Source organism: Lissotriton helveticus, chromosome 4_1 (assembly GCF_964261635.1).
Source record: "Lissotriton helveticus chromosome 4_1, aLisHel1.1, whole genome shotgun sequence".
NCBI classification, from domain to species: Eukaryota; Metazoa; Chordata; class Amphibia; order Caudata; family Salamandridae; genus Lissotriton; species Lissotriton helveticus.
This window is the reverse complement of record NC_136063.1, coordinates 89,376,006-89,388,031: the sequence shown is the minus strand read 5'-3', so window position 1 is coordinate 89,388,031 and position 12,026 is coordinate 89,376,006. Positions and strand designations below refer to the sequence as shown.

The following is a 12,026-nucleotide window of genomic DNA, read 5'->3' as shown; positions in this document are numbered from 1 at the left end:
GGAGTAGAAAGTGTATCCCGGGGTGACGGGATGGTTTTTGCGCCATAAGTCCACGAACCCCTCCTCCGACATCCAGTGGCTCCCCTCCTGTGTGATCGCCCCGGCAAACCCCTGTCGGTGGCCGGACCTGTCAATGTTGGGATCCATCACCAGGTTTGTGTCTCCACCCACCAGTATCGCCTTAACATTAGGTTGCAGTGCGTCTGCTAGTGCCCCCTTGAGGAATGGTTCTTGCCTGGTGTTTGGAGCGTAAAGAGAGCCTACAACCATGTCCAGCCCCCCTATGTGAAGTGTGTGGGCTATGAATCTCCCCCTAATTTCAGGCACTTTGTCCCCTACTGTCCCCTTAAAGTGACGTGCCACCAGTAAGGCCACCCCTGCTTTCTTCTCTAGGAATGAGGAGTAATGTTGGATTGGGAATGCCCTTGAGCGCATCCTGTGCCAGTCCTTGGAGAGTAGGTGAGTTTCTTGGAGCAGACAAATTTCCGCACCTGAGTTTTCTAAAAAGGACAGGACAGCCCTGCGCTTAATAGGGTTGTTAAGCCCTTTCACATTTAAGCTGAGAACCTTCAGTGGAGGACTAGCCATTCAAGTTCAGTAGAATCCCTGTTCATTCGATGGTTAGGTTTCTAATTCTGGTATTCTGGAAATTGTGGAACTTTATGTATGCATGTACAAACTCACTCAAGATGATTCCAGACCCTTTTAACACACACCCACTGGTGCACAAGCTCACCCAAATGCACATGTGCACTCATAAATCCTTCCACACTCGAACAAGCACAAAACTATAGAGAGACCGGTACAAAGAGACACACATGAAAGTGCACACTCACAAAGAAATGACTCGACTCACACAAAAACACACACACACATATACATGCAAAAATCTTTGTTACTATGCACATACAAACATACCAACAGACACATGCACGCACGTAACAGACACACACCTACATGCACACTTCCAGCCAGATGCCTATGGTCCATGCATACTCACTCTGACACAGACCATGTAGGTATATGATTACTACATAATGGTTGGGAGGTAAATGCTTGTTTTTGATTCTTTGACTCCCCGCCCAGTACATTTACCTGGTAGAGGCACGACCTAGGCTTGAGGTTGAATCATTGGCCTCTCTGCATCTCTAACCTACAAAGGCACAAGCACCAGCCTGAACATACACAATGACAGATCTATAACTCCACAGGACTCACAGCCACCACTCACCCTCAGGGTGTGATCTTTCTCCTCCTCCTGGAGTTTAGACTCCAAAATGTATTTTCTTTCTCCCCTCAGAAGGCACAGCCAGTCCAGGAGTTCCATCTGTGAAGAGCAAAGCACACAAGTGACAACTGTAGATCTGTAAAGTGTAGTTGTTCATACAATAATAATCACCCCATGATCATCTAGACGTGCAGATTAAAAGTACCAGCTACACATTCACTGCTTAATCAGCAGACACACTTATAAGGTTTAGCCACAGGTTCCCAAATCAGAAGCAACAGCCGCACCAATCCAAGCCACAGATATACTGATGTTAAGTCCAGATTGTAGGTACCGGCCAGGTGTTTCCAGACCATAGGTACCAGGCACACACATCCAGACAGAGGTTTACAAGGCGCTCATATCCATATTAAATGTCAAGGACAGTCTAAGTCTAGGTGTAAGGGCAAAAACAGATATCTAGATTGGCCCTGAAGATGTCACAAGTCATGTCCTCAATCCTTGATGCCCCTCTCTCTACTTGCAGGAGTTTTGTGTGTAAGACGGCCTCAGAGCCTGTCTTTTTATATCAATTTCCTTTCAAGGAACCCATTACTATTACTACACATTACAATGGGGCAAAGGCAGTGAGAGAAGAGGAGGCATTAGTCTGTGACCGGCAGGCTACAGCCATTGAAGGGTCTGTGAGAGAGAACCGGCAGCAGCCCCAGAAAGTGCAGGCACCAGCCTCATGCAGAGCCTGTGCCATGGAAGAGGCAGTCATAACCAGAGAGAGCAGAGGCCAGTCCCATACAGGCACAAAACATAACATAGCATGTATTTGTAAAGAGCATGATTACCTGTAGGTCTCTTGGCGCTGAATAACAGATGTTTATTGCTACCCAACTCAATTGTACTCATTTTATCAACCTCAGATGGATGAAAGACTGAGTGGAGCCACCAGGATTTGAACCTGTGACCATGAGGTCGAACACACGCCCCTGCATTGGCTGCTTTAGTCCACTGAACCACCAGACCCGGCTACAAGAGAGAAGACACAGGTCCACAGCAACCAGGCATCAGGAAAACAGGCAACACTATGTTAAAGTGTCTGCCACAGGAACAGGCTCCACCCCTCAGACAGCTTCTATAACAGGGCGGCAGAAGGAACGAGGGCATAGCCACTTTCTCCTTACAGGAGCCTTCAATAAGGGCCACACTGTGGAACAGGCAATCTCCATCAGTGTCTGCACCAAGGAACAGGCAGACTAAATGGGAGATTAAACACTATCCTAGTACAGGGCTAGCAACTTGGACCTGGCAGATAGAGAGAGGGGGGGGGCAGCAGCCTAAAAAATCAGGAAGTAAGAGGCAGCCACAGCAATGATGCAGAGTGTTTGACAATGAAATAGGAAACAGCGCGAGAGAGCAAGCACTGGCCCTAAGCACAGTCTGTTGCAACAAACAGTCACCAGCCTCATGCAGGGTCTTCTACAAAGAACAAGCTGCAAGAGTAATAAAGCAGACACCAGCCTTATAAAGTGTTTACAAAAGGGAACAGACACCGGCCTCACAGAGTGCACCCATTCTTTGGAATCAGCACAATTGTAAAAAGCGAGACGTGCACCCTCCGCATGCTGGGTCTGTGACAAGGAAAATGCAAAGCAAAACCAAAGGGGATGATGGACGGAGTGTTGAACAATGCAAACACTCACCCCCAGTCAACTGATCTGGGTTTAATCCATCATCATTCTTTAGCTCACTCTGACACCCCGGTTCAGACATGGTCATATGCAAATCAAAGCAGTCCAGCCCGAATTGCCAAGCCATGTCTTCCCTGGACCGGAAACAAGCATCCTGGGAACAGTTTTGGTTTCATCACCCTCATCAGCCAGGCTATCTTGAATCCAGTGGCAAAGTGAGCAAGGGACCCACGTCTGGGCATGCCCTGCCAACTTAGGGCAAACAAAGCAAAACCAAAGGGGGTGATGGACAGAGTGTTGAACAATGCAAACACTCACCCCCAGTCAACTGATCTGGGTTTAATCCATCATCATTCTTTAGCTCACTCCGCCACCCCAGTTCAGACATGGAAATTGCAGACACTCACAGACAAATAGTGTAGTCTTTGACCTCCTCCTGAATAGAACCTAGAACAACTCTAAGAGGTCTCCAAATACTCACGGAAACTTCCAGATAATGTCATCAAATGTCCTGAAAACACCAGTGCCACAGTTTATAGAAATATGGCACCAAGAGGCAGAGCACAGTGTAGAATCTTGACAAGAGGAAAGGTTGATGGGTAGAAAGAGGAGAATTGGAGGGTGATGAGAAGAGGGTGTGAGGGCAGAAAAAACAAGAGTAAGAGAAACAAAACAAAGAAAAAGACAAAGGAAAGTGGTGGATAAAATATGACTAAAGGAGAGAAGGTGATGAAGATGGTGTGACAGGTGGATGAAGGAGGATGATGATGATGATGAAACAAGTAAAACAGGAGGAAAGTGGGTGATGGGAGTAGGGGGATGAGCAGTAATAGCACGGAAATCATGCTGTAATCTCTGTTTGGAAAATTTAGTAAATGTGACACAATTACCTTTAATTACAATTACCCTTTTTCCTCCCAAATTGTATTCTCAAGGTGAGGAATCTTTGCCACTTTATTTTGACTGAAAGAGCTCCCTCATACACACAGGCAAATAAATATTTTAGTACATAATGAGTTTTGAGTAGTTTTAAAGGGTTTTATTCTCTAATTAAAGATTAAAATTCTCTGATTCTTCATTCATTAGTGAAATATGAATCAGGTTGCAGAATTGATAATAGAAAAACTAAGTTAGTGCAGCGCATAGTACTATGTGCACACAACGCGTTCCAGAAAGGGTAGGATTCCTATTTGAAAAAATAGGCAGAGTGGGCGTGGCCAAGATTGCGATCTAGTAGGTCGCACGTCTCCGGGGCGCCTCACTCCTGGCCTTCCCGCCGGGCCATTTTTTAGCTTTTAACACCAGCACGATAGCCAACAGCAACGGCAAGGTTAGTGCCAGTGAAGAGGCGACCTGGTACATGGGAATATCGGGTGCTCCGGTCCTGTTTTGCGCCTTTGGACGGACTGGAGAAACAGGCCACAAAGTGAGAAAATGGCACCTGGATGGCACAGAGAATAACCTGCCTGCTGAGATGGCACCCTGAGACCCCTAGTGGGCCGAGTGGGGGTGCCGGCGACAGAATCACATTTCAGTAACCGGATACCTGAAAATAGCACTCACAGCGTGCATTTGGCCGGACGGCGGTGGGGAGCGAAGCTAGCGATCCACCTACAGAGACTGAACAGCCGGTGGGGAGTCTTCAAGAGGTGTGCTGCGGGGGCCTGGCGTGAGCGGCCTCCGGCGTGGAGAGGAGCGGGTGGTAGCCTCCCAATGCCAGCAGTTGCAGGAGGGGACAGAGCAAGGAGGGCTTCCTCGGCTCACCACCCGGAGAGCGCAGAGACAGAGGGTGCCTGGACACGTGGGGAGCACTGAGGCCTCTGGGGTTCTCTGCGGGACTCCTCTGAAAGCAGAGCTGGGTTCCAGCGGCGAACACGCCCCAAGCAGTCTCCCCATCACAACTGACGCCGGGTGAGTATCAAGGGGCTGCTTAGTGGGCCTCCGGTTGTGGTTTTGATGTTGGGACTGCTGGTGGTTGACAAAGTGGTGGGCCCTGCGCCCGGGCCTTCGCCAGCGACTCGGACTGAGGAGCAATAGCAGAACTACGAGGTGAGGAGGGCTGAGGTGGAACCAGAGCAGTGGTGGAGCAAAAGGGAAGCACTTACCCGGCCAGGGCAGTCGCCTGGTGCTGGGACGAGACGCTGGGAGGAGAGAGAGGGGGGCCTTGGGGGAAGACGCATAGGGGAGCCGGCGGTGAGGCTCCCCCAGCGCTGCCATAAAGAGCCATGGTCCTGCTGTCTACGGGGCCTAACGTCAATGGAGAAGTGTGTCCTACCAGCGGGCCCCCCTGACCCAAGTTACCTTGAAGCTGGTCGCAAAGGCCGACCAGAGCGGGAGGCATGGAAGGCCCAACGCAACTGAGTCCCTGCAAAGTGGATTTGGTGCCAAGAGAGCAGCGGCTACTGGAAAGATGAAAGCTGTGTAGTGCCGGAACACAGAGCAGACTTGGTATGGCCCCCTGAGAGAGACAAGAGGCTAAGAATCGAACTGCTGCCAACATCTTCCACAGTGAGCAGACACAGAGTACTGAGGTCGGCTTGAGCAAAACTGAGGAGGCGTCATGTGGGGCCGTTGACATCCCTTAGGGAAGAAGAGACTGCAACGAAGATATATTTCGGAACTGGGCCTACAGCGATGTACAAGGGCTCTCTGGGCCGAGAGAAGTGCGGGGGAACTGTCACCCAACCAAAGCACTTGACTAGTGGCAGAACGTAGAATCGGCCACAAGGACACCGAACACCCATCCGACCAGAACACTCTGGAGGTAGAGAAGCAACGGGGTGGCCACACACACACAAGATTGGCCACTGGGCGAGAGTGGGTGGCTGTCAGAGAGGGGTAGACTCTGCCGCAAGGGGGCAGACACTCGGGCAGAGCCTTCGGCTGCCGGAGACAGTCAGCATTGACTACACCCGCCTACCAGGGGGGGCCACACCTGCGACAAGAGGGTCCTGCGCTGGGAGTGAACTAGGAGACGACCACCCGAGACCCCAGAACACTACCAGCGTAAGAGGGTCTTCCTCAACAGACGGGGTGCAACGAGGGGGCTGTTGCATTGAGGGTTGAACACGGAGGTGGGGAGGCAATGTAGCCAAACGATGGTGATCAGCTACCGGATAATACGGAATTTAACTCGTCTTCCACTAAAGGAGGAGTGATATACAGCCAACTCCATCGTGGGGTTCTTGGGGTTGCCCCCCCCCCCCTTGACAAACGACCCGGTGATGGCCTCGATGAGGAAGAAAGGAGAAAGATCTTTGAAAGACATGCTCGCTAAAGGTCCCCTTCCCGGGGACAAAGAAAGTAGAATGTCCACTAGTCCGAAAACACCTGCGGGTCTGGACGACGGAGAGGTCTCTATTACACGCTCCTTCCCAGAGTCGCTCTTCAACGTTCTCAGAAAGGACTTCAAAACACTTAAAGACGAGGTGAAGAGCGAAGTACAGGAGATCCGCAGCAATTGAGGACCAAGAGGTAACCAAGGGAGAAGAAATCGAACAACTCCAACAAGAGGTGATCCGTCAGCGTGATCAACAACTAGATCTGCAAGCACACATGGAGGACCTCGAGAACCGCTTACGACAAAATAACTCAGACGTGAGTCCCTTGCTCACTTTGCCACTGGATTCAAGCAAGCCGGGCTGAAGACGGCTGGAATGCCAGAAACCGGTCCTCGGAAGCTTGTTTCCGGTCCAGGGAAGGCATGGCTTGGCAGTTCAGGCTGGACTGTTCCCATGAGGCACAGAGTCAGACTGATTTGCATATAGCCATGTCTGAACTGGGGTGGCAGAGTAGGCTAAAGAACGGTGATGGATTAAACCCAGATCTTTTGACTGGGTGTGAGTGTTTGATTGGTTCAGATGCTCCGTCCATTATCACCCCCTTTTGTACCACTTTTGGCTGCCATAAGTGTGGCAGGGTATGCTCAGACGTGAGTCCCTTGCTCACTTTGCCACTGGATTCAAGCAAGCCAGGCTGAAGACGGCTGGAATGCCAGAAACCGGTCCTCGGAAGCTTGTTTCCGGTACAGGGAAGGCATGGCTTGGCAGTTCGGGCTGGACTGTTCCCATGAGGCACAGGGTCAGACTGATTTGCATATAGCCATGTCTGAACTGGGGTGGCAGAGTGGGCTAAAGAACGGTGATGGATTAAACCCAGATCTTTTGACTGGGTGTGAGTGTTTGATTGGTTCAGATGCTCCATCCATTACCACCCGCTTTTGTACCACGACGAAATAACATTTGCGTCCAAGGAGTCCCCTCGAAAACGGAGGGGCCGAATGTAGCCCACTATTTACAGGGATTGTTTAGCAACATTTTGGGGAGCCACAGAATTAGGCTGGCCAGATGGGCCCCAGCTCCTCTCCGGACATCCTTGCCTTCCTACCAGACTTTCCTCTCAAAGAAAGAAAATTGTGGGAAGCCCAGTCGAGACAACCCATAACTTATCAAGGGCACTCTGTGGACCTGTACCAGGACCTGGCCTCCATCACCCTGCAAAAGAGGAAGGCTTTCCGAGAAGTGACTGCTCACCTGAGGGAAAAAGGAGTGGTGTACTCCTGGGGCCACCCCTTCCATCTGATCTTTAAACTGAACGGCAAGCTTCATCATCTCCGATCTCTTCAAGATACTTGTTCACTGCTTGGATTGGAACATCGAGCCCCGTAAGAACAGTCAAACGCAGACCTGGTCGAGCAACGACTGGCAGAAAGTGGGCCGTAGATGCTCACCCCTCCCAGAAAGACGCCCAAACTCGAACACTATAGCACAATAAAGATTGGCAGCTCTTGAAACAGTCCAGAAAGAAACCACTGCGACGGACTACTCATGATTCCTATGACAGGGTTTGATAAGCATTGATATCGCCAAGGATGGGGGGGGCAGGGGGCCTGGGATGATTGGACCACACACTAACCTTGATTTTCTACTCACCACATGCCCACTTATTGGTACCATGGGCAATGGACCGTAATGGAACTTTGGGGTCTCCAAGTTGGGTTAGGGAGGGAATGGGCTGGGGGGCCAGTGTGCTAAACAAGATGGGGTCCCTTTGGGGGCACACACTCTCAAACGACGAATGTTGAGAACTTATGGGGGGTCAGGTGGATAAGGGGGCCTACCCATCCAACTTAGCCAGATGTTTTTGCCAATAATATTACGGTAAAGTCCACATTGCAGATACTCACCCTTAATGTGAAGGGACTGTACAACCATATTAAAAGGAGAGCCAATCTGTCCTACTTGGAGTACTCACGGGTGTCCATATGTCTGCTACAGGAGACTCATCTCCTCCCCAAAGATTGGCATTGTATGAGATCTTGTGCCTTTCCCCACCAGTTTTACTCCTCCACCCCAAATAAGAAAGCAGGTGTGGCCATCCTCATAGCTAAATCGTTCCAAGGTAAGGTGGGGTGCAAAACAGTGGAAATAAAAGGCCGGCTACTGGCCCACATAATTTGGGTGGGGTCATCTCCTTATTGGTGGTCTCTATCTACGCTACACACTCGGGACAAGAACAATTTCTGAAGATGGCAATGTCAGAGGTCCTGGGGTCACACGAACGAAGAGTAGTGGTTGGGGGAGATCTAAATTTGGTCATGGACGTGGAGTTAGACCGTTCAGGTCAGCGCTATGGCCAAACAGGGGCCCTCTCCAAGACAGGAAGGGAATGGTTGGGAGACAGGGGCCTGCTAGACTTGTGGAGGGTAGCCCACCCTCAGCTCATCCAATTTTCCTTTTATTCTCAGGTACATCACACTTATGCCAGACTAGATCTCTTTCTAGGGTCCAGAGAAGTCGGTACTTTGGTGGACACAGTGAACATTATCCCGGCAGCCCTATCAGATCATGACGCAATGACGCTGACTCTTTCTATACCAAAGATTCATAGACCCCCCCGGAGGTGGGGACTTAGAGAAACCTTGCTCTCTAGACCAGGGGTTATCCAACAATTGCATAAATGTATCCCAAACTAGCACGCAACAAATGACTCACCAGACATGCCTCTGTCGGCACTTTGGGGGGCACTAAAGGCCGTGGTAAGAGGAGAACTTATTGCCAATTCCGCGGCTGAAGCCCAAGACCGTAAAGAAAAAAGGGAACTCCTTACCGCCCGGGTGCTGGAATTGGAAAGAATACACCAGCGAATTTGCGTACCTCGGCTGTGGAGTCAACTAAAAGCAGCCAGAGCACAGTTGTCGGCAGTCGAACTGGACAGGGCTGAATACGCAGCCCTCCGGCTGAAGCACACTTACTATTTAGGAGGCGATAAAACGGGTCGTCTCCTGGCCAACACACTCAGAGCCGCCCACGCTCAGCGAACCAAAATACAGGCCCTCCAGAATGTCACAGGGGAGAGGGTTGAGGGTGACGAAGAGATCGCTGAGGTCTTTCGGGACTTCTACGCCACACTATATGGTAAAGCCACGCAGCCAGGTGACGACGTGGAAACGTCCCTTAAAGGAGCCGCTACAACAGCAGTGAACACTAGGGGAGCTGAAACCCTAGACAAACCCATTAGAATTGAGGAAGGTATTGGAGCGGTCTCTCGTCTTAAGTTACTGAAGTAGCCAGGCCCTGATGGATTTCCGGCAGGCTTCTATAAGGCCTTCTGCCGACTATTAGCTCTGATTCTAACACAGCTCTTTAACACCGTTCAAGGCCCTGGAACCATTCCCCCGGACATGTTGCCTGCTGACATCATAGTCATACCTAAACTGGAAAAGATGTGACCCAATGAGGTGCATAACGCCCGATTTCCCTTCTTAACCTTGGCCTCAAATTGTTCACGGGAGTCCTGGCTGCAAGACTGGGCCTGCGACTTTCCGGGATTATTGAACCTGATCAATCCAGCTTTATTTCTAATCATCAAGGCTCCGACAACACTAAGCGCATATTACACCTGATAGACAAAGCCCACCACACTAACATGAATGCTCTACTCTTGTTGGTCGACGCCGAAAAGGCTTTTGACAGAGTCCGCTGGGGGTTTTTAGATAAAACCCTGATCCACTTTGGCGTAGGGGAAAGATTCAGAGCTTGGGTGGCGAGCTGTTACGACAGACCCACAGCAGTCATCAGGGTAAACAGGGTGCCTCTGGTCTCTTTGAGATACAAAGGGGCACGAGACAGGGGTGCCCTTTGTCACCACTTTTCTTTGCACTGTATGTGAAACCCCTAGCACAAAGAATCCGGGATAACCTCAACATTCTAGGTATCCCCTTCGGGGGGAACGTCATACCGTGAGGTTATATGCTGAGGATATCCTGGCTACTCTGGAGTCTCCTGAGCAATCGGTACCAGCTTTCTACAGGAGCTGACCGCCTTTGGTCGGGTCTCTGAGTTTAAAGTAAATATCGGGAAATCCATGGTCTTACATCTGGGTAGTGGAGCAGACTGACGTGAGTGTGAGAGGCCTCGATACGGGGAGCTTCAGTCCTGCGATACAAGTACCTATCTAGCGATAGACCTGACCTCTTCCGTTCTCAGGACGGTTTCACAGAACTATGCCAATCTCCTCTCCCAAATTCAGAGGGACCTCCGACAATGGCAAAAACAACCCTTGTCGCTTTTTGGCCGCATTGCAGCCATTAAAATGAAGACTCTACCCAAAGCCCTGTACATCTTTCAGACTATACAGGCTTGGCCCCCACCATGGATCCTTCAAAAGAAACAAAAGGTGGTGCACCAATTCATTTGGGCAGGGACACGCCCTTGTATGCGTAGAGACCTGTCCTTCAGACCCCAACGAGGGAGGGCTGGGTATCCCGAAATTCCTTGAATACTTTAGAGCATCACAGCTCCAACATTTGGTGGAGTGGAACAGACCTGAGTCTGATAAACAGTAGCTATTTCAGGACCGGTCGATCGCGGGTCTCTCCCTGTGCAAAGTGCCCTTCCTAAAGCAACCCGATAGACCCCCAAGCGTCGGGAGATCCCCAGTCACAAGGACGATGCTTAGGGTTTGGGATACGGTGGCAGTTTCACGTGGACTTACGTCCTTCCCCTCGTTCTTGACACCTCTGTTAGACAATCCTGACTGCCCACCTGGGCTCGATGAACGAGCGTTCCCACAATGGAGGGCGACAGACTGCAAATCAGTGGGGCGCCTCTTCGATTTAGACGAGTTCCTCACACTTGCAGAAGTGCAACAGTCCTACACCATCACTCCACCATGACGGTATCAATATTTCCAAATCCGTCACTGGCTCCTACACCCAGAGGTACGACTGTCGGTCCAAAGGAAACTCACCACGTATGAGAAATGGCTCATAACAAAAGCTTCAGATAAAAAGATGATTTCTGAGCTATATAGTATGCTGCGTCCACCAGCTTCTTCTTCACCCTCGGCGGGGCAGAGTCGCTGGGAGCGGGAACTCAAGAGAGAGCTAACCGAAAGAGAATGGAGAGAAATATATTTTCTTGCTAATCACACAGCTCGCAACACAGCTAGTAGGGAGGCAGCAGTGAAGGTGTCCACTTAGTGTATCTGACTATAGCTCGACTGAATAAAGGAAATCAGGATCGAAGCCTGACCTGTTGGTGGAGCTGTGATGAATAAGGTACACTGACTCATCTACTGCCCTGAACTCTGCCGCCACATCGTCACGCTGCAAGTGCAGCCACCACTGCCCGGCCCTGCATTTCGTCCTGCATTTGGCCACCATACAACCACAGCTGACCGCCACCGGACAGGACTGCAAGTCCCAGGGGGCAGTGCAGTCTCGCGGTTGGAGCCGCATCATCCTCGTGCCAAGCCAGGCGCATAAAGCAACGGAAGGGCTACCTTGGGCGCGGCAAGAGTGCGGGCACCCTTGGGTGAAGCCTGGGCCAATGGCTGGCCCGTCCTTGCCCGTCATTGCCCGGAAGAGGCTGGGCTGGGCCACGGCTCTTGGTTAATTGCTGCAATACTATTTCCCGAATAGGTACTGTACTGCACAAACTAATAAAGGGATTTCCCCCATCATATATCGGTGCTTAACGTATTGAAAACTGGGATCACTGACTGACTGGCTGCGCAGTTGTAATAACGAGGTATTCTGTGTAAATAGTGACAGATTATATTGTATGAAACGTAGGATCAGGCATGATTGAGTCCTGTATTAGTAATTGAGGAGA

At 50.6% G+C, this 12,026-nt stretch overlaps 1 protein-coding gene across 1 annotated transcript in view; it reads right to left on the bottom strand.

The window, feature by feature from the left end:
- Nucleotides 1-12,026, bottom strand: part of LOC144828383 (E3 ubiquitin-protein ligase TRIM39-like) — a 298,837-nt gene that overhangs the window by 202,478 nt on the left and 84,333 nt on the right. Inside the window, exon 2 of the mRNA XM_078686497.1 lies at nt 1,232-1,327. Coding sequence (XP_078542623.1) covers nt 1,232-1,327 — 96 coding nt within the window. The remainder of the gene's footprint in view (nt 1-1,231; nt 1,328-12,026) is intronic.